Source organism: Anomaloglossus baeobatrachus, chromosome 5 (assembly GCF_048569485.1).
Source record: "Anomaloglossus baeobatrachus isolate aAnoBae1 chromosome 5, aAnoBae1.hap1, whole genome shotgun sequence".
In the NCBI taxonomy this organism is placed as follows: Eukaryota; Metazoa; Chordata; class Amphibia; order Anura; family Aromobatidae; genus Anomaloglossus; species Anomaloglossus baeobatrachus.
Window position 1 is genome coordinate 142485945 of NC_134357.1, and position 22952 is coordinate 142508896.

The following is a 22952-nucleotide window of genomic DNA, read 5'->3' on the forward strand; positions in this document are numbered from 1 at the left end:
TCAAAATTCTGGGGGTGCTCGATTGCGCACCCCTGCTCTAGATAATTGTACTGCACGTAGAGGTCATATATAGTGATGAGCGAGCTGTTCAGTGCTCTGTACGAATTAGGAGCATTTGGATGCTCATTTTTTCGTTTACAGAGTATAATGGAAAGTCAATTGGGAACTCAAGCATTTTTCCAGTGACTTTCATTATACTCGGTAAACAAGCACCAAGCATCAAAATGCTTGTTACGAGCACAGAACAGTTCGCTCATCACTAGTTATATTGGTTATACAAGTACTTTGTGCCATTGAAAGGGTTATTCCCAAATTCATAAATGGGTATTATCAGATTGAGCTTTAAACGCAAGCAATTTATTGATTTGCTGTTTAGATAGCAACACTTATTACAACTCATTGCTTTGGAGACAGCTACACAGCAGAACAAGTGCAGTGCTCTTTGCTAATGTGCTTGTACGTAAACCATTCTATATCCGCATCAGGGAAATATTTATGGCATCTATGTTATGAGATCTAGGATGTACCTTAATAACACTATCAGAAATGAGCAAATCCAATCAATTATACTGTTGCAAAATACAGGCATATAACTGACAAAAGAGGAAGTGAATGGCGTGAGGGTAAACACAAAAAAAAAACAAACACAAAACAATCATAACATATACCTGTACAATACCAAGAGAGTTCTTAAAGTTGGTAGTTTAAATTAATAGCAGCTGATTATTTGCCATAGGCATCTACCACACTTTCCCTATCAACCAGTTTTGCTATCGCCTGCACATTTGGACTTGAAAACTATGCAAAGTAAAAAAAAAAAAAATCTGTTTTCATTATTTTATTGAAAAGTCTAACAAATAAGCAGTTACACAGCAAAAACATTAGGATGGAAGAGGGATAATAATTAAAACTCTAGCAAAGGAAACTGGACAAATTACAACAAATTCAAAAGTCAACAATCCACACAAAAAACAACCCTTTGGCACAATCTGTGACATTGATTTTTAGGTCGTTCATGGAATAGTTTCGAAGCCAAAAGTGCATTATTTTTGCCTCTGTCTGGGATTCACTGTATAAATTTTTCTGTTTTATATTTGATACAACCAACAGTGACCACAAAGGCATTGTGTATATAGCCCAATACGGATTTACCCGACGACTTCTAATAAAATGGATCAGTCTGTCAGCAGTGTTGACGTCTGAAAAACGTGTGACGGCTCACATTGTAAGAGGTGTACATATGTTTTAGCAGCTGCATCAGTGTAGAACTAGATCTGACCTTACCTTCTGCCCTTCAGTAATGGCTGTTGTGGCCAACCAAGAGATTCCACTAAACTAGTCACTTAAAGAGAACCTGTCACCAGATTTGGGGCCTATAAGCTGCGGCCACCACCAGTGGGCTCTTAAATATATACAGCATGTTAGAATGCTATATAAGAGCCCAGACCGCTGTGTAGAACGTAAAAATCACTTTATAATACCTAAACGGCCGCTGCGGTGGAGTTGGGTCAGATTGGTGTCTTCCTTCTCCGGTGCCAGTGCCTCCTCTTTCGGCCATCTTTGTCGTCCTTCTGAAGCCAGGGTGCATGACGCGTCCTAGGTCATGCACACGCGTCGTCATTGAGATCCTCCGCAGACACACTTTGATCTACCCTAAGAAGGGCAGATTAAAGTATTGTAGTGCGCCTGCACAGGACCGGCAAGTGTGTATAACGTAGACGCGTCATGCATACAGGCTTCAGAAGGAGGACGAAGATGGCCGAAAGAGGAGGCGCCAGCACCGGAGACGCCCATAACCCAACTCTACCGCAGCGACCGTTTAGGTAAGTATTATAAAGTCATTTTTACGTTCTACACAGCGGCCTGGGCTCTTATATACAGCATTCTATCATGCTGTATATAAGAGCCCACTGGTGGTGGCCACAGCTTATAGGCACCAAAACTGGTGACAGGTTCCCTTTAAGAGGAAGAATTGGAGAGCACTTCAACCTAACACACGTTTCACGCATCCGTGCGTTTTGCATTCTGCACCAGGACCAGGATGAAGGGACTGGACACTGTTCTGACACGAAACCAGCAGCCTCATATGCCTAAGGCTGCAGAGCTTGGATCGGGAAACCTAAAGCCAATCTGGGCATCATGGTCCAGACCACAAAACTGATGTGTGCTAGCACTTATGGAAGCAGGTGCACATAATTAAACCTTCAGTTTCTGAATAAAGTTGCTGCTAAAACACTAAAGAAAGATATGAGTAACGTCAATCTACTGCGAGCAGTAATTTTTGATGGTCAGACTCCTACGAAAGCTCAACATTTACAATAATGTACAATATAATTCAAAACTTAAATAGAAAGTGGAAAGAAAATGTAATATAAAAGGCAAATGAGATGCAGCCATGTAAATAAACTTTTCTCGGTGATGGCAGAGGGGATACCGGTTTTACAATACATGCGACCATGGCAATCACACAAGGTAACCATAAGGGTCCAGTCAGATGCAATACCTAATGAATGAAAAATGCAGGGCGCTCCATAGTGTAGATCGCTTTAAGAAATGAGTGATAATGGCAAAACCTTCACAGGCGTTATCGATGTATACTTCCTTAATGATGATGTGCTGCTAGCAGGCCCAATGCAGTTTCAAGGCCAAAGTTTGATAAATCAGCTGCAGCTTGACCCAAAATGTAATTCCGGTCAATCATAAGAACCATCGTTTGTACAATAGTTAAAAAGGGTAACCAATTGCACTGCTAACCTAAGGGATTCTTGAAATGTGATAGAAAAATGTTAATTGAAAAGTATTTTAATTACCTTTTTTGCTTAATAAAGGTATGCTTTATGCAGTCCACTATCAGGATTTTAAACATAGATAACAGGAAATGAAGGGTTAAAATCCGTGCTGCCGATGGACAAGATGCACAGGATGTGAAGAGGACAAGCCAGGTAAGAACTCCAAGTAGTTTATTAGGTCTATGTGTTTCAAAGTATAAACATCAGGACAGAAACTACTGACAAGTGGTAAACAGACATTTATATAAACCGATACAGAATCAACAAAGCTCCAGGGTCATGTGACAAAGAATAGTTATTTTAAGCCTTCATCTCCTGTTATCTACTTCTGTAATCTGAGCCACATCTTTGAGCCTATTCCTAGGCGAGCAATTCAGTATTACTGATTTTCTCGCAGATTGTGCTGGTCTTTCTTTTAGTATCTTCCTAGGATTTTAAAGATGGCAACTGCCATCTAACAGTGCAGCCCGTCCTAACAGCTTCAGATGACGTGAAGTAAGACGTCCTCCCTGCACTGCACTAAAACTGTTAGGCTGACTGATATGGAGGTTCATTCTCTGTCAGCTATAGTCTCCTTTAGCCCACGCCGCTCAGTGTCCTGTCAGATCGACTGAACAGAGGAGTGAGTTCATGATGCCTGAGCAGACACTGCTCTGACCTGTCTGGAGCAGTTCTTCAGAGCCTGTCCTGCGTGTCCTCTAATCTCGGACAGGGTGCACACCGATATAAATGGCAGTTGTCATCTTTAAAATCCTGGACAGTGGACTATATAAAATACCTTTTTATTTAGCAAAAAGGTGTATTTATAAAATTAGTACAAGTAAATATGTCACTTTTCTGACAATTCTGAGAACCTTTTTAAAGATGGTCAGAATAATACCAGGTTTATTCAGCTTAAAACATGCTACATGTTTGTGCACTGGATCAGTCATCCTCAGGCCATATATTTGGTGTCCTGAATAAATCTGATATTACTAATGTATCTATCATCCTAAGTCAGGAGAACCATTGGTTACCACTTATTGTCCTGGCTTTATTACAGTGTAGCATCTCAAACTATTTCAGAAAATGGAGACATTTGGGGGAGAGACAGATGAAATCAGGCTTTCAATGTTCTGAAAAGTGTTCCTTGGACATGTATTTGAAGAAAATAAGGTTTTGCCAAAAAGCTGATTAGAGGCCAGATATATAATACAAGTCTTTTTAACAAAACGTGTGTGACCTCAGGACATAGAATAGTAGCATTTCCTACTATAGTTTATTTGCTAACCATACAAAGTGTGCAGGACTGTAAAGAACATAGTTATCAATTATATCAGTACACTGGGAAAGGGTGTCTTGACATTTTTAATCACTTTTTTCCTTTTTTTGATGTTGCAGACTTTTTCCCTCCCTTTTTGGTATTATTGCAGTACTTTGCTTCCAATTGTGCCATGAAGTCATCAACGTCCTTCTGCTTATCCTGGTGCCTTTTCTGAAAGGTAAAACAATTAGTTATACAAGGTTAAAGACAAGCAATGTAATGGGTAATGAGGCTATGGAGAGAGTCTTACTTGTATCAAAGCTCTTAAATCATCCTCTCCATCACCAAGCCCGATTTCTTTCTTCATTGCTTCAGCTTCTACAGCTTCTTCGTGAGCCTGCAATTAATAACATTTGTAAGCAGCTCTTCTCTCCCCTCACACCCAATGTAAGGGGTAAACTGACTCATGGTGCCATCCCCCAATACACAAATGAGGTTGGTAACTATTTTCAATCTATTGAAATTATAAATGGATTCATCACATAAGACTAAAATAGCCCTAAATGGAAACCTGTCACCATGAAAATGCACTCAAATCTGCAGACACCAGGGAGAGATGAGTAGACTGATATATACGGTAGTATAGCCGATGTTTGCAGCATTTACACATCTGCTCTGTGACCATTTTTGTTTTCAATGGGTAACCCCATTAGTGCTTGAAAGCTCTATTATATGTACACTTAAAGTATAATACCGCCCACTGGAAAAATAAACCCAGAGAGCACAATGTTAAATGGATAAAACAGGTTATACTGCATCTTTTCTCACAAATACATTGATTGAGAGAAATTCTAATTATAAATATAGGCACCGAGATATAGAACAAAAAATGACGAAGGTGAAGCCGAAATGTGCGAGTCGGTGCTGGCGTCACATGAGCACAGGTCTTCTTGTATTCAGGTAAAATAACCCTCTCTTTATTACCACCACCACCACCCCCCCTATTATGTGGACTTATATATATTTGCCATAGTTATCTCCGCTCAACAGGCCATATTAATGATTTCTTTGAGCTGTGTATGCACACCTTCACAACATCCACTTACATTGCATACCACAGCTACCATTATTGCACATGCTAATGTTAATGCTGATAACTATACATATCGTTTTGCTTCTAACACCTTATATGGCTAGCAATATATGTATTCACTACTACCCCCTCTATTATTAAATAGATACCTGATGGTTAATCACTGCATATATACCACAGACATTACTGTCAACTTGATATGGTATTATATATCTGAATTTTTCCTTAATACTAACCATCAGTTCTTAGTATCCCAATACCTGTGCATGGATACCTGTCCAATAGTTATACATGTGATGCCTTTGTTTTTAGCTCTCTGCCAGTTGCCATTCATTTTAATAATAAAATTTGTTATACCTTTTTGACTAAATCTGTTCTTCTTAGAATGTTTTGTTCTATATATCGGTGCCTAGTCCTTGCTACCGTAGGTCAGCTACTTCCATAAGACCCACACACTATTTTCTTTGAACATATATTATTTTACACCATATACCTCCTAGTGTTGTGCATGGTCACATAGTTCTCTGATCAATTTCTGTGATAGATAGAGATTATATATACAGTTAGGTCCAGAAATATTTGGACAGTGACACAATTTTCGCGAGTTGGGCTCTGCATGCCACCACATTGGATTTGAAATGAAACCTCGACAACAGAATTCAAGTGCAGATTGTAACGTTTAATTTGAAGGTTTGAACAAAAATATCTGATAGAAATTGTAGGAATTGTACACATTTCTTTACAAACACTCCACATTTTAGGAGGTCAAAAGTAATTGGACAAATAAACCAAACCCAAACAAAATATTTTTATTTTCAATATTTTGTTGCGAATCCTTTGGAGGCAATCACTGCCTTAAGTCTGGAACCCATGGACATCACCAAACGCTGGGTTTCCTCCTTCTTATTGCTTTGCCAGGCCTTTACAGCCACAGCCTTCAGGTCTTGCTTGTTTGTGGGTCTTTCCGTCTTAAGTCTGGATTTGAGCAAGTGAAATGCATGCTCAATTGGGTTAAGATCTGGTGATTGACTTGGCCATTGCAGAATGTTCCACTTTTTAGCACTCATGAACTCCTGGGTAGCTTTGGCTGTATGCTTGGGGTCATTGTCCATCTGTACTATAAAGCGCCGTCCGATCAACTTTGCGGCATTTGGCTGAATCTGGGCTGAAAGTATATCCCTGTACACTTCAGAATTCATCCGGCTACTCTTGTCTGCTGTTATGTCATCAATAAACACAAGTGACCCAGTGCCATTGAAAGCCATGCATGCCCATGCCATCACGTTGCCTCCACCATGTTTTACAGAGGATGTGGTGTGCCTTGGATCATGTGCCGTTCCCTTTCTTCTCCAAACTTTTTTCTTCCCATCATTCTGGTACAGGTTGATCTTGGTCTCATCTGTCCATAGAATACTTTTCCAGAACTGAGCTGGCTTCATGAGGTGTTTTTCAGCAAATTTAACTCTGGCCTGTCTATTTTTGGAATTGATGTTTGGAATTGATGAATGGTTTGCATCTAGATGTGAACCCTTTGTATTTACTTTCATGGAGTCTTCTCTTTACTGTTGACTTAGAGACAGATACACCTACTTCACTGAGAGTGTTCTGGACTTCAGTTGATGTTGTGAACGGGTTCTTCTTCACCAAAGAAAGTATGCGGCGATCATCCACCACTGTTGTCATCCGTGGACGCCCAGGCCTTTTTGAGTTCCCAAGCTCACCAGTCAATTCCTTTTTTCTCAGAATGTACCCGACTGTTGATTTTGCTACTCCAAGCATGTCTGCTATCTCTCTGATGGATTTTTTCTTTTTTTTCAGCCTCAGGATGTTCTGCTTCACCTCAATTGAGAGTTCCTTAGACCGCATGTTGTCTGGTCACAGCAACAGCTTCCAAATGCAAAACCACACACCTGTAATCAACCCCAGACCTTTTAACTACTTCATTGATTACAGGTTAACGAGGGAGACACCTTCAGAGTTAATTTCAGCCCTTAGAGTCCCTTGTCCAATTACTTTTGGTCCCTTGAAAAAGGGGAGGCTATGCATTACAGAGCTATGATTCCTAAACCCTTTCTCCGATTTGGATGTGAAAACTCTCATATTGCAGCTGGGAGTGTGCACTTTCAGCCCATATTATATATATATAATTGTATTTCTGAACATGTTTTTGTAAACAGCTAAAATAACAAAACTTGTGTCACTATCCAAATATTTCTGGCCCTGACTGTATATCTATCTATCTATATATATTATATAAAAAAAATATCTCTACTCAGCTCAGCTCCCCCTGCTCTGGAACTTGCTGCCTGCATTTTCATGGTGTTAGGCTCCTGTTAACCCCCAGGTCAAAGCCCCGTTGCTGCCCATGGTTTAGATATAAACGTAGTCTGAATAAGATGGATGCAGCAAGGGAATGCAGAGAAGGCAATCACAAAGTGTAGTCATGTGGCCGAAAACAGAAGCCACCGCTCTCCCGTGATTACCCATCTTATTCATGAGGCTGCAAGGAGCCTTCAACTGAAGAACAGGTATAAGGCAAAAGTAGTAATGGTTGTTTCTTGTTCTTTACTTGCAATTTTTAATTGTTCATAGCCATTAGGTCTGCAGAGACTTCAGATTCATTCACTTCTGCAGCATTTAAAAGAGACAGTCAACACAGAAGGACTTAGGCTATGTGCCCATGTGGCTTTTTTGATTGCGTTTTTCCTTGCTTTTTTTTTAAATCAATAAAAGCAAGGAAAACAGCTAAGGTTATGACAATCGTGACTTGCTGTGCACATGCTGCTTCTTTTTTTCTTGCAAACTTTGTTGCTGAAAAAAGAAGCAGCATATCAATGCTTTCTGCATTTATTTCCTGCGTTTCTATAATCCACTGCAGTGCTTTATCACTAGAGGGGATTATATCGCAGCACTTCGCCTCACACACTGTGCATACAGCATGGTGTGTGAGACTCTCCATAGCTCAGTAACCCAGGGTCGCATGGTGACGACCAGGGCTGTGGAGTCGGTAAGCCAAACCTTCGACTCCGACTCCGACTCCTCAAATTCTCTTGCACCGACTCCGACTCCGGCTCCGGCTCCGACTCCTACATATATTGCTTAGTTAGGTGAAAAATTTATTGTAGTACATGAATATGTGTATGTGAACATCAGACATTTAATAATTTTTATGATACGATAATCAAGATATTTGGATAGAACATAAAATATATTTATTGGAATACAACTTTAGAACACAAAAAACTGTAATAAATTGTAAATATGTAATACACTATGTAATATACAGTAGATTACATATATATCTTGTGTGTGTATATACACTGTGTGTATATATATATATATATATATATTACATATTTACAATTTATTAGTTTTTTGTGTTCTAAAGTTGTATTCCAATAAATATTTTATGTTCTATCCAAATATCTTGATTATTGTATCATAAAAACAATTAAATGTCTGATGTTCACATTGTACTACAATAAATTTTTCACTTAAATATAAGCATTATACTAAATGTTATTATTTAGTAAAATATTCAGCACATTCTGCATTGCACTCCTGTCCCCAATTTATTATATATTTTAAGAGTCGGAGTCGGTGCATTTTATACCGACTCCGACTCCGACTCCACCAAAATGAGCTCCGACTCCGACTCCACGACTCCGACTCCACAGCCCTGGTGACGACTGTTACTATGGCAGCGATCGGGTCCCTGTGATCAGATAACAGGGACCCGATTACCAGGTAGAGGTAAGAAATTCCTCTCCCTGCCTCCTGAATGCTGTGATTGTACTAATCGCAGCACTTAGAGGGTTATACTGCTGGGAGCGGCGTGGGCACCACTCCGGGAAGTAAGAGCTGGTCCCAGCTGGAGACACAATGGCGATCGCGGCGGTACAAAGCAGGAATCCCCGCAATCACCATGAAAAAAAAAAGACAAAGCAGGAAAAAAAATGTACCGTATTTTTCGGACTATAAGACGCACCCTGGTTTTAGAGGAGGAAAATAGGAAAATAAAATTAAGCAAAAAATGTGGTCATGACACACTGTCATGGGGCGAGGATCTGCTGCTGACACTGTTATGGGGGTAATGTCCCCAAATTCTCTACTAAGGTGCCGCATCCTGGTAATGATCCTCCCTCCCTGGTATATACAGTATATGTCCCTCATCCTGCTATATACCGTAATCCTGCCATATGGCCGCATCCTGCTATATACTGGCATGTGGCCGCATCCTGCTATATAACCCATCATGGCATATGGCCCCATCTGGCTCATAATATGCCCCCATCCGGTTCATAATATGCCCCCATCTGGCTCATAATATGCCCCCATCCTGGTGTATGGCCGCATCCTGTGGCACATAAAAAAAATAAACGTTCATACTCACCTCACTTTACCTCACTCCCTGCAGCATCGCTCGTCCTCCCGTCTGTGTCAGCGGCAGCGCCGCTGATTGGAGCCGTCCCCATTACCCTGCTGGATCGCGATCATCTCCTGTGTCTGTGCCAGTGTCCCGGCGGCTGCGTGTGGACACGTGCGCACAGCGATGACGTCATCGCTGTGCGCGCCGCTAGTCTCCACTCAGCCGCCGGCACAAACACAGGAGATGATCGCGATGCAGCAGGGTAACGGGGACGGCTCCACTCAGCGGCGCTGCCGCTGACACAGACGGGAGGACGAGCTATGCTGCAGGGTAACGGTGAGTACTGTACACTGATTCACTGCTCCCCGCGCTGATGATGATGCACGGGGGGCAGTGAATACAGCCGCACATGATCACTCCAGGCCGTAGTTGCCAGGGGTGATCATGCGAGCCGGTTGTTTATCCCCCGCCCACCTGTCAGCGCCGACTTCAGCGCTGAGGGATGATGGGCGGGGGATGGGCGTGCATATTAAATGAGCGGGTCCACGTGGTCACGGCAGGCTGCTACAGCCTGCTCGTGCCCCCGATGACCCGCTCCACCGCAGCACCCACATTCCCCGCAGCCACATTCAGACCATAAGACACACCCCCCACTTTCCCCCAACATTTGGGGGAAAAAAGTGCGTCTTATGGTCCGAAAAATACGGTATATGAAAAATCGTGCAAACACAAAGTTGCACCTTTTTCTGCTTCATTTTTCCTGCCAAAACACGCGTTATGTGCAGAAAAGAAGCATATTAAAAAAAAAAAAAAATAAGCAATGTGAGCACATAGCCTTAAAGTACAGGTGCTTGATGCACCTTGGTAGGGCTCTGGCTTCATAGAGCCAGGGAAGAATAGAGATAGATGGAAAACAAGCAGATGGGAAAGTGTATATAAATTCTTAACCCCGCCATGATGCATGAGTGCCTATACGTTGTTTAAACAGTCGTCATGTGCTGACAGAGTACCTTTAACTATCCGTGAAAAACACTGATTATACACAGACTAAATAAGCGGCGCACACAGACTGACACAGGGCACAAGGCGTCTTTTTATGACTACAGGTGAAGGGGGCCTAATGTTTCCTCAGTATTGATGCCACTGTCTGTATTATGAACTCACCCTTTTTTTGCGCTGATCACTTTTCTTCTTGGATTCTTTCAAAAAGGCATCATAGCCGGGTACCTCTTTCTTTTTTATAGCTTTCTGAATAATAGCCTTGATCCTCGGTTCATCCTCAATTGACGCAAGAATAACCGAGCACATGATGTCGTCCATGTCTCCTTCAAAGTCCATATAAGCTTGTATTATATCAGCTCGCTCCTCCTCGGATCCTTTATATTTCTTTTCATATTCTTTTATGTCTTCTACAGTTATCTAAAATAAAAAAAAAAATAATATTGCTCATTTTATTTGCAAAGACCTTAACAATATACATAATATGCTGGAAATCAGTAACACCGCTGAAGTACTTTTCTTTACCCATACAGATCTCCAGGCAGGTGGCCAATGCGCTAGTAAAGAGCTGCTTCAGTTCTGTGAAGCACTATGCAAATATAACATCGGTCCATCTAAGGAGCCACATATTGGCTAGGATATGACATAACTTGCTATGTGCCTTAATTTACTAAGGTAACAGAACACTAAGGGCTAAGCCACACGGCGAGAAAATCGGTGCGAGTGGAGTGCGATAAAACATCGCATTCCACTCGGACCAATTCTAGCCTGTGTGTCAGCGCACATGGGCGATTATTTTCTCAGCCCTAATCGGACCGAGAAAACAATCGCAGCATGCTGCGATTGTAATCCGAGACTCTTTCTCTCGCACCCATTCAAGTGAATGGGGCGAGAGAAAAAAATCGCACTGCACTCGCGGTACACCGGTGTACCGTGCGTGCAGAGCGAGAATGTCTATAGCCGGCTACACAGGCGAGAGGCAGAGAAATCCCTCCCTCCCCTCCTGAGTGCCGGCCCGCCCCCCTGCAGCTGAGGTCTGCTCGCACGAACGGACCTCAGTTGCAAGGACACAAGCATGAGACTCGGCTCTGCTGTACTGCCAGCACGAGCCGAGTCTCATGCAAGGGGATCGCAGTAATCCCCGTGTGGCCCCAGCCTAATAGGCGAGCTCCATCTGTGCCCTTGATTAATCCAGCTACATAACAGCACTGCATATTCCTTTACATAGGACAATTGTTAGAAATCATGTTGGATTGATGAAAAATGTTGGTATTCAACGCCATCTGAGGAGGACGTGCACATCACTGATTTTATATTTAGCATGGACAAACAACAGGTATCATCACCTTCTTAAACAGCAGGCGCCAGTACTCTTCCCAGTTCCTGTCTTGGGAGATCGCGTCGGACTCGTCTTCGACAATTCCCTGCTCATCATACAAAGCTCTTTGGTCCTTGTCATTCAGAACTGAATACACTTTTCCAAGTACCTGCACACAAAAAGAAGATATTAGGTTGGGCTAATATAAAAAACATTGAACAGCCAACCCCAGAGTCATTGGTACTAAATCCGTTCAAAATCTAAAGTGCTGTAGATGGGATCAGCTGGTTGCACTTGGTAAGGATACGAGGTGACAAGTTAATTACCATAAGTTGGGCAACCTTGAATGCTGCAGCGGTATCTAAACAAACAATGCCCCAAGTTAACCCCTTAACGACCCATGACGTACTAGATACGTCATGGATCGTTTTCCGGTAAGCCCCGCCCCCTGCCGCCGGCGGGCGGCGGCGATCGGCGCACATATCAGCTGTTATCAACAGCTGATATGTGTGCCTGCTAGCCGCGGGTGGAATCGCTTCCACCCGCGGCCATTAACCCCTTACATTTCGCTGCCAAAGTCTTGGCAGCGATATGTATATGGGCGCCGCCATTACAGTGACTTACCCCGCCCCCGCCGGAAGTCACGTGACATGATCACGTGACTTTCGGCGGTTGCGATGGTAGCACAGGGTCATGTGATGACGCCTGTGGCTAACATGAGTCACTTCCTCTCAATGCCGGAATACAGCCGGCATTGAAAGTGAAGCAGCAAATCTGCAGTTCTCAGCTCTGTAGCTGAGATCTGCAGATTGTGCAAAGCGATCGGATTGCTGATCGCAATAGCCCCCTAGGGGGACTAGTAAAATAAAAAAAAAAAAGTAAAAAAAAAAAGTTTTAAAAAATTAAAAAAAAATAAAAAAACCTAAAAGTTCAAATCACCCCCCTTTCACCCCATTGAAAATTAAAGGGTTAAAAAAATAAAAAATACACACATATTCGGTATCGCCACGTTCAGAAATGCCCGATCTATCAAAATATAAAATCAATGAATCTGATCAGTAAACGGCGTAGCGGCAAAAAAATTCCAAACGCCAAAATTACGTTTTTTGGTCGCCGCAAATTTTGCGCAAAATGCAATAACAGGCGATCAAAACGTAGCATCTGCGCAAAAATGGTACCGTTAAGAACGTCAGGTCAAGACGCAAAAAATAAGCCATCACTGAGCCTCAGATCCTGAAAAATGAGAACGCTACGGGTTTTGGAAAATGGCGCAAAACGTGCGCCACGTTTTTCGGACAAGCTTGTGAATTTTTTTTAACCCCTTAGATACAAGTAAACCTATACATGTTTGGTGTCTACAAACTCGCACCGACCTGAGGCATCATACCCACACATCAGTTTTACCATATAGTGAACACGGTGAATAAAATATCCCAAAAACTATTGTACAATCCCAGTTTTTTTGCAATTTTTCCGCACTTGGAATTTTTTTGCCATTTTCCAGTACACTATATGGTAAAACTTATGGTTTCATTTAAAAGTACAACTCGTCCCGCAAAAAACAAGCCCTCATATGGCAAGATTGATGGAAAAATAAAAAAGTTACGCCTCTCGGAAGAAGGGGAGCAAAAAACAAAAACGGAAAGTGCCCGGGGGCTGAAGGGGTTAAAGGGGTCTAGGTAACAGGCTAAGGCTCTGTGCGCACTTACCGGTTTTTGCCACGTGTTTCGCTGCATGTTATGTTCATAACATCTCTGCAGTGATTCACCAGCAAATCCTATGGGAAAAAAAATGCTGTGTGCACTATGCGGATTTTGACAGCTGCATGTTTTGCTGCGGGATTCCTGCAGCAAAAACAATTGCATGTTACTTCTTTTCTGCAGGTAGCTGCGGGATTTCACTCCATTGACTGCAATGTAATCGGGAAATCCCGCAGGGAATAAATTCTGTGCAGTTCATTGTGTTTTCCTGCGTTATTCCCTCTGGTATTTCGCGGTTTCGGGACATAATGTTCATCACTGCCTGCGGTTTGCAGGGAAGTGATGTCATTATGACAGGAAGAGGAAGCCGTGCAGAGAGTAAACACACACACACATCACAGACACACATCACAGATACAGACATAGAACACACATATTGCACTCACACACAGACATATAGAATACACATACAAATCAAACGTACATATAAAAATAAAAAAACGTGGGCTCCGCTGTATTTTTACCTTACAGCCGAGGTAAACACACAGCGGCGGCCCGGTATTCACAGGCTGGGGAGGGCGAGGGCCAGGGTTAATGCCCAGCCCCCTCCCCCGCAGCCAAGAATATCAGCCCGCTGCTGCCCCGGGATTGTCGCATCCATTATGCGCCAGTCCCGAAGTGTCCCCGGCTCTTCCTGTTGCCGTGATGCGGTGGCAATCAGGGTAATAATGAGTTAATGGCAGCACATCGCCGCCACCAAGTCCATGCTTTAATCATGGCAGCGTCTATGAGACAGCTTTCATGATTAACCTGTAAGTAAAGTGAATAAACACAAACACCGAAAAATCCTTTAATTTTAAATAAAACACAAAAAAGCACCCCTTTATTAACCCCCCCCAAACACACAGCTCTGGCGTAATCCACCGAGGTCCCACGTCGCTTGCATCCAGCAGCGACTGACACTGTACAGAATGCAGCCTCGCAACAAGCCTGCAGAGGTAACCACAGGTCATTTCTCACGGCCGGTAATGTGAACACACTACTGCTCGGGAGAAATGCAGTGTGTCGATTGTTAATTGATCTGTCCTCTATCTATCCCTCTATATAGTCTTCTGTCTATTTATCTATCTACTATCTCAGAAGGAAATTACTTTTTTTTTCCCAATGTGCTTTATTGCATTGAATGCATTAAAACACATGTACCAACCCGCGGTAAAAATACCACGGTAAAACCGCAGCAAACCACATGCGGTTTTCGGGTGCGTTTTGCCGCAGTTTTTTACCACGGGTGCGGTAATTTTTCAGACCATGCGGAATTTTCTTAAAATTTCGTTTTCCAGTGCGCACAGTGCCTACGAAAAGTCGCATGAATTAGAATAAGGCCGGTTTCACACGTCCGTGTTTAATCAGGTACAAGCCACATGCATGGTTATAGTCATACGTGTGACATGTGTTTGCAGACATGTACCGGAGAAAACACGGGTCTTTGAAATAAAAAGATTTTCTATATTCACCTGTATCCAGCGTTGTTTTCTTCGGCTCTGCTGCCTCCTGCTTCTGACCACCGCTCATACTCATTAATTATTCACCACACTCAGGAGCTGGAAGCCAGAGCATTGCGGGGACAGCACCGCCGAAGACAGCATCGGGGACAGGTGAGTATACAGCAAGAAGTGTGTGTGCAGTGACGTCCAGGAGGTCATTGGAGTTCCCAATGAACTTGGATGACCCCTGCGCTACAGTGGGTGTCAGGACGGTGATTTTACGGGTTCATCAGAGTTCATTGGGAACTCCAATGACCTCCTGGACATCACTGCACACACACTGCTTACTGAATACTCACCTGTCACCGGCGATGCTGTCCTCTGGGCTGCTGTCCCTGGCACTGAAGTCCCCAGCGCTGATCCGGCTTCCAGCTCCTCAGTGAAGTGAATAATCAATGAATATAATGAGTGGGGGTCAGAAGCGGAGGCAGCATAGCAGAAGAAAACAGCGCTGGATATAGGTGAAAATAGAAAATCTTTTTACTTAAAAAAACCTGTGTTTTCTCTGGTGCGTGTCACACTGTTGTCACATGGATGACATCAGTGTGCGATCCGTGTGACACCCGTGTTGCCGAAGAAAAACGGACATGCCTCCATGTGTGCGTGCGGGGCCACGAGAGGGTCACACGGTCCGTGTGAAAACACAACCATGGGAGTAACAGTATAGAACATGGGTATGTGTGGCAACCATGTTAAAAACGGATGTCACACGTACCTGAAACACGGACGTCTGAAACCGGCCTAAGCCTGCGTTATTGCAGCAGATACATATAGGGTGGTCCAAAAGTAGGTGGACAGTATGTGTAATAGGGTTATCAAACATGGTGTAAAGTGAAACTCCGCACCAAAAAATATTTTATATAAAAAAAAATCAAAAATTTATTATAACATGTTGGTTAAAAATTAAGCTGCAAAGGAAGGAAAAGACAGAATTTACATCCTTACGCGTTTCGGACAAGGGGTTAAAAACTGGTCCTTATATGAATAAAGACGTTTTTAACCCCTTGTCCGAAATGCGTAAGGATGTAAATTCTGTCTTTTCCTTGCCTTTGCAGCTTCTTCATTTTTAACCAACATGTTATAATACATTTTTGATTTTCATATAAAATATTTTTTTGGTGCTGGATTCCACATCCCCCTCCCCCCCTTTTTCCTCCATTGATATATCTTGGATTCCAGAACGGGCTGCCCTGGAGAATCCGTGCGCCTTCTATCTGCCTGGGACTCATTATCCTGGTAGGCTGAATGCACTTTACCTTGTAAGGTGAAACTAAATCTGCTGCCCTTGCCAACCAGATTCCACTTTTCATTCTTCACAGACTCTTTAGAAAATGAAAGGTGGAATCTGATTGGTTAAGGGCAATTGAATGAGTCACTTTACACCATGTTTGATAACCCTATTACACATACTGTCCACATACTTTTGGACCACCCTCTATTAGGGCACACACTGAGTATTTGGATGCTGAAATTTCAGCAATAAATTTTTCACCTGTTTTCAGACAGCAATGATATAGATATACATGATTGCACAACCCCACTGATATACAGTAAAATTGGCCCCTATGGAGTTTATTGTACAGCTTTTTATGATTAAATAAAAAAACAAAAAAAAAAAAGTGAGGTCCCCCCTATTTCTGATAACCAGCACAGGTAAAACAGACAGATGCAGGCTGATAGGCTGGGAAGGTTCAGTTATTGGGCCTTTCCCAGCTTAAAAATACCAGCCCTCAGCTGCCCCAGAAATGGCGCTTCACTTCTGGAGCTTTGCCTCCACTCTCCCCATTGCCCTGGTGCGAAGACAATCGGGGTAATGGTAGTTAGGGTTGATGTCAGCAGTGCAGTGTCACATCATGCCCGGCGTTAGTAGCGGAGAGGCGTCTATCAGAAACCTCCATTACTAACAAAGTAAGTAAAAAGAAAAACAAAACCCATACATACATACACACTTTATTTCATCCCTTCACGATATTGTACGTACCGGTAAGTCTTGGGCTGGAATCACACTTGTGCGTGTAAAATCGGTCCGAGTCTCATGCTAGAAAGTTTAAGGAATAACGTTTGGAACTCCATTCTATGTCTGAACTGGGTGCAAAAAACCTTAACCCTCCCCTTACACACCTATTGCCAATCCACATCGTATATATAGCCTGGGTCTCAGCGTCCCATACACGGTAAGTTTTTTAACTGCATGAGAGGACACACACAAGCTAGGGACCCCAACGTAGAGAAATACTTTGGCGTAGTGTTGGGGCTCTTCTGCATTGATCAATTCAGTAGCTAAATTTCTCTTTATTCATATATTCATGGCAGTAATGCAGGTTCCATTTTTCACATTTCATTCTTACAAATAGCTATTGAATTTTTCATGTCAGTATTCACACAGCAGTTTCTGCTATTCCATGTATTCCCCTTCCATAGTCACTGGTGTGCATACCTTATCTCCCCATCATGCTAGAAAGTAGCATGAGCTCTGTTCAAGTTTAGATCAGTGTGCAATGCAACTGCAATGCGATCCTGTGATTTTTCAATTGATTGCAATCCGTGTGTGATCCGTATGGGATCCGTTTTTATTCTCAGCAGCGGTCATCTGCCATTGAGCTCTGCTACATGGCCGCTGACAGCAGACACAGAGAGCCATGTAGCAGAGTTGAATGGCCGCTTACAGCAGACACAGAGAGCCGCACGATCAGAATGAAGTCGGATGAACTTCACCCGACTTCATTGTCATCCCGCGGCTCTGTGTGTCGTGGCCTGATTTTCGGTCACCGGTGAAGGTCTCACACCGGTGATCGCAAATCCCCTGAGTGACTTAAGTGATCTGCGCTATCAGCGGTGCCGGCACTGAGGTTACCCGCGGCCACAGAAGTCCTCTTGCTGAGATCTGTGGCCGCGGGTAACCTGAGTGACGTCATCGCTGATAGCGCGACTCACTTCAGTCGCTGCAGGGAGCTCACAGAGAGCGGTCATGGGTCTGTGACCGCTCTCTGTCAGCTTCTGATGTAGCAGAGCTGAAAGCGTCGTGGGACCTCTGTGGATTACGTCGGACCTGGAGGGGTATTTGGGGTTTTAATAAAGTGGTGAAAGAGGGTGTTTTTTTTGTCATTCATTTCAAATAAAGGATTTTTTTGGGTATGTCTTTATTTTCTTTATCTTACAGGTTAATCATGGAAGCTATCTTGGTGAGACATCTGCCATGATTAACCTAGGACTTAGTGGCAGTTATGAGCTGCTGCCATTAACTCCTTATTACCTTGATTGCCACCGCACCAGGGCAATTCGGGATGAGCCGGGTACAGTTCCGGGGCTGTCACATCTAATGTATGCGGCAATTCTGGACGGCTGCTGGCTGATATTGTCAGGCTCGGGGGGGAGGGGAGGGGGGTTGTTAGAGATCGACCGACCTCACTCATTCCCGTCCGTGTGACATACGCTTTTTTTCACACACCCATAGACTTTCATTGGAGAAATTCACCAAAACGCAGCATGCTGTGATTTTTTTTTTTCTCAGTCTGATTTGGACTGAGAAAAAAAATCGCAGATGGGAGCTGCCTCATTGATTGACATGGGTCCAAGTGCAATGCGAGAATTTCTCGCATTGCACTCGTGCGAGTTAATCGCAAGTGTGAAGCCGGCCTTAGTGTCGGGACCTTGTAGGGCTGTGACTGGTGTCCGGTCGGTGCGCACTTCCCTCACTCACCTGGAACTTCTCAGTGGCCTCCGCTTTCTCCTCTTCCGTTACCCGGTCCGGGTGCACCTTTAGCGAGGTCTTGTGGTACCCGCGGCGGACCTCCGCCTCCCCCGCCGTCCTCCTCACCCCGAGGACGCTGTACAGATCGTTGCTGCCGAAGAGGCGCTCGCAGTCCTGCAGCAGGCTCGGCATGATTGCGAGGAGTACAGTGTACAGCAGGAGACCGCGCGATAATAACAACCACGTGATGGATTTTGGCGCGTCTGCAGAGGAGAGGCGCTGATTGGCCGCTCACGCGTTTCGTCACTGCCGCTCAGTGCTCCCGGTTCCGGCTTTGCAGTCAGTGCACTATGGCGGTGACCGGCTCGGCAGCGGACAGTCTGCTCCGGCAGGCCCGGGAGCTGGATGACGGGGAGCTGGAGAAGTTCTGCTCCCGTACGCGGAGTCAGCTGCTCAGCGCGGATGTGGAGAGCCTGGACAGTCTGCGGAGGCTGCACCTCATCCTCTCCGCCAGCAGGGGGCGCCGCGGCTTGGATTCCGCCCTGATATTACAAATACAAGAAGCTTTGTGCAGCCAGCACACCTCAGCGCAGGTCCAGGCCGTGTGTGCTGCCATCCTGCGCCAGCTGTGCCCCTGCCCTCTGGTGACCAGGTCATGGAGACCCGCAGAGCAGCCCCGGGGGCCCCTGTTCTCCATCCTCCTGGCCCAGGCCTCTACCAGTGACATTCTGGAGCTAGGGCCACGTATTTGTCGAGCTCTGGAGATGCGGGCCCCTGAGGGCCACAGCCTGAGAGCCCTGCTCCCAGCCCTGCTGAGGGTGGTTGGTGTCAGTGCTGAGAGCTTACAGGAAGAGCAGGTGAACATAGTGAACAAGAGGCTGACGGACTGGCTGCGCTACGCCACCATCCCACAAGGGGGCACCGCTGCCCCCGGAGGCTTCTTCTCCAGCCCCCGAGTGAAGCAGCCCAGTCTGATTTCTGAGGTGGACGGTGCCATGGCGACCGATTTCTTCACTGTCCTTAACAACAGCCAGAACTATACTGAGGAGCAGTGGATGAATATTCAGGGCTTCTCCATCCTGCGCCAGTGGCTCCTGCAATATGGCACATGTGGTAGTGCCGGCTCTGAAGACAGATCCGAGGTGGAGGGTTCTGTGGTCTCCATGGTCTCTGCTTCTTCAACGTCAAGCCGCCACCTGCCACCAAGAGAGCGTCTGAGGGAGAAGGGGTTTGAATACTGCCTGAGGCTGATCGAGCAATGCAACCGTAAGCCTCAGAAGAAGCAGGATGTGGACCTGCAGAAGGCGTGCCTGGTGGAAGCCGTGTCTCTGATAGATGTGCTGTGTAAGCAGGATGTGACCTACCTGTACCGCACCTTGCCTCTTGTGAAGATCCTGCACACAAGGGTTTCCTCAGATCCATCCTTGGCCCCCGTGCTTCTCCCAGTTGCTCAGTTCTATCTTAACCACAGTGAAGCTGCTGCTGTGGAATCGGAGGCGGTGTACCGGCATCTCTTCACCAAAGTGCCCTCAGACATGTTTCATCAGCCTCTGTTTTCATTTCAGTTTGTCCGATTTTGCACGACTAATGGCTCCTTTCTGGCAGAGAACGTTGAGGCATTCAGAGGAAGCTTTCCCAGCATGCTGAAGCTCCTGGCATGGCACTCTCCATCACTGATACCAGACTTTCTGACTCTTCTTCCTTTGATTATTAGTCCAGAATCTGCTATTGAGCTGCTGCATGCATTGCTGGATCTGCCGTGCCTTACAGCAGCAATGGAAGTCCACCTTATTGTTGTGTCCTCAATAGAGAAGCATAATCTAGATGCTTCCGTGCTACCTTCATGTTCTTTGGAGGCCTATCGTCATCCCACTTACAGTGCGCTCTTCCAATATCTACTACGCAGTGAGGCTTGGAACGGGCCACCGCCAGAAGGTTTCATCAAACTCCGCCAGATCCTTGCGGACAGGAACGCTTCTCCCCGTGTCCATCAATGTTCTCAGATTGTTCCTTGCCTCCTCCAGCTCTATGTCAATGTCATCTCTAACTTTACGGATGGTCTTCTTGTGAATAAAGTAGTTCTAACCTTCCTGGAGCGCAGTGGCAAGTTGTATGATGCTCCTTCATTCCAAACCAGTGTCCAGAGCATCCTCGGTGCTCAGCTTCCTAAACTGTGCCACCTGTACCCTTCTGTCATTGTAGAACTTTCTCGTGAGTTATTAGACTTTATAAGTACAGTTGGTAACATCCAAAACAGGGAACCATTATTTGCTCATGTTGTCTGGGCTATGGGAGAATTCTTGTCCGTGTCCTATGACAAGAGGTGCACAGTAGAACAAATCAATCGGTTCTTTGAGGTTCTCGAAGCGTTACTGTTTGAGATCACACAGCTCCGTGGTTCCTCCAGCTCACCAATCTCCTCACCTCGTGTTATAACAACTCTTATGACTACCCTTGCCAAACTAGCATCCCGCAGCCAGGACCTCATCCCGAGGGTTTCTCTCTACTTGTCCAAGATGAGGTCATGTGTACAGAGTTCAGCCATGATCTCTACATACGGGGAGGAGGACAGTGAACAGATTCTTATACGGGCCACAGAACTTCTAAACCTATTGAAGGTGCCCAGTGTGGCACAGTTCGTTCTCACTCCTCCTCTTGAGGTTTCCAAGCCAAGCTTTCACCATGACCCAGCTTCTTCTCTGCCACTTGCTATTCGTACCTCAAGTTATTTGTTACTAAGAGAGTAGACATCGCCTGGGTGAGGGATTGGAACTGTGACGGTCTACGTGCATTAGTTATCTTTATAACTGTGACCATGCATTAGTGACAATGGGTGCACTCTTTGTTAAAGATTGTAAATTTCAAGCAAAAAAAGTTATTTTTCAAAGTTTTATTTTTGAAAATCTGATAAATATTGAACGTATTTACATTGATCTTGTCTTATGGTTTTACAGGTGGCAGAAATGTAATTCTTGTTGAAAGCCAATTAACATAACTTGTTGGAATGGCTGAGAAATTGCCAATGCAGTAGAAATTAAAAATATGTTAAAGGGAACCTGTCAACCATGAGTAGTTCTAGGTGCATATTGCTAATCCCTTCCTAACAGTCCCAGTGTCTAGTAGCATAGATAAAGCGCTCTTTAGAAAAAGTATTTCTAGTGATCCTGTATGATATTCTAATGAGAGCAGGGACTAGTCGCAAGGGAATTAGTTCCTGCGCTCATTTTGCCTTCTTAGCATGTTGGTGCACCCACAGGTGTGTGCTAACATGCTATTCAATGCTCTCTGCCCAACATCATCAGTGGTCACATGCGTACATCTGTCTATTGTCACCGCATCAGACGCCAGGCAGTGCGCATAATCAGAAGTCACTGCTCTTCTGGTCATGCACATTATGAAGCCGGGTGTACGCTTCCCGTCTTCAGAGAGGTCTAGTGACGGGGACTTCTGATCATGCGCACTGACACTATCTTGGAGTTTTGAGGCAGTGCAACAGGTACTCGTGTCACTGCTGATGATGACGCTGGGCAGTGGATATTGAATAGCATGTTAGCACACCCACAGAGGCGTGCTAACATGTTAAGAAGGCGGCATAAGCGCAGGAACTAACGCCCTTCGACTAGTACCTGGGCTCATTAGCATATCATAAAGGATCTTTAGAAATGCGTTTTCTAAAGACGCCTTTATCTATGCTACTAGATACAGGGACAGTTAGGCAGGGATTAGAAATATGCACCCAGGACTGCTTGTGGTTCTGTTTGCATATTGCACCTGACAGGTTCCCTTTAAAAGGTTGTACGGGACATTTCCAGCCTATCCCTTGATAAGTCATCAGTATCTGACCTGTGGAGGTGAGACCATTGTCCCACGTCAGCTAGACGTACACGGTGGTGTTCTATGTATTCTGGATACTTCTGGATGCTGTGGGCCCTGCTAATGGCTGTTCTTTGTGGGTGCCCAATGTCTGCCCACCACTAAGCTGATATTTATGACCTATTCTAAGGATAGACCTTCCTGGATAGCCCTTGAAATGCTTACATAATATGTTGGTTTTACCATGAAACTAACTTAAAAGGGTAGCATAGACTTTTGTACCACACAAATGTTCTGGACAATGGCTCTTTAAAAATGTTTAAAAAAATACAAAAAAGCCAGCTTTCCTTCCCTTCATCATGATCGTGAATAATCCAGGGAGTTCTGCAAGGA

At 44.5% G+C, this 22952-nt stretch overlaps 2 protein-coding genes across 2 annotated transcripts; one reads left to right on the top strand and one right to left on the bottom strand.

The window, feature by feature from the left end:
* Positions 1-823: 823 nt before the first annotated feature.
* On the bottom strand, positions 824-19007 carry DNAJC9 (DnaJ heat shock protein family (Hsp40) member C9). Its single transcript, XM_075348952.1, has 5 exons — positions 18756-19007; positions 11840-11980; positions 10659-10913; positions 4343-4429; positions 824-4263 (listed from the first exon to the last, which is right to left on the bottom strand). Exons 1-5 carry the CDS (start codon positions 18936-18938, stop codon positions 4141-4143), a joined length of 789 nt encoding a protein of 262 aa, XP_075205067.1. The 5' UTR covers positions 18939-19007; the 3' UTR covers positions 824-4140.
* Positions 19008-19072: 65 nt separating this feature from the next.
* AP5Z1 (adaptor related protein complex 5 subunit zeta 1) lies at positions 19073-21886 on the top strand. The gene has a single exon (XM_075348951.1). It carries the CDS (start codon positions 19097-19099, stop codon positions 21491-21493), a length of 2397 nt encoding a protein of 798 aa, XP_075205066.1. The 5' UTR covers positions 19073-19096; the 3' UTR covers positions 21494-21886.
* The last annotated feature ends 1066 nt before the right edge of the window (positions 21887-22952 follow it).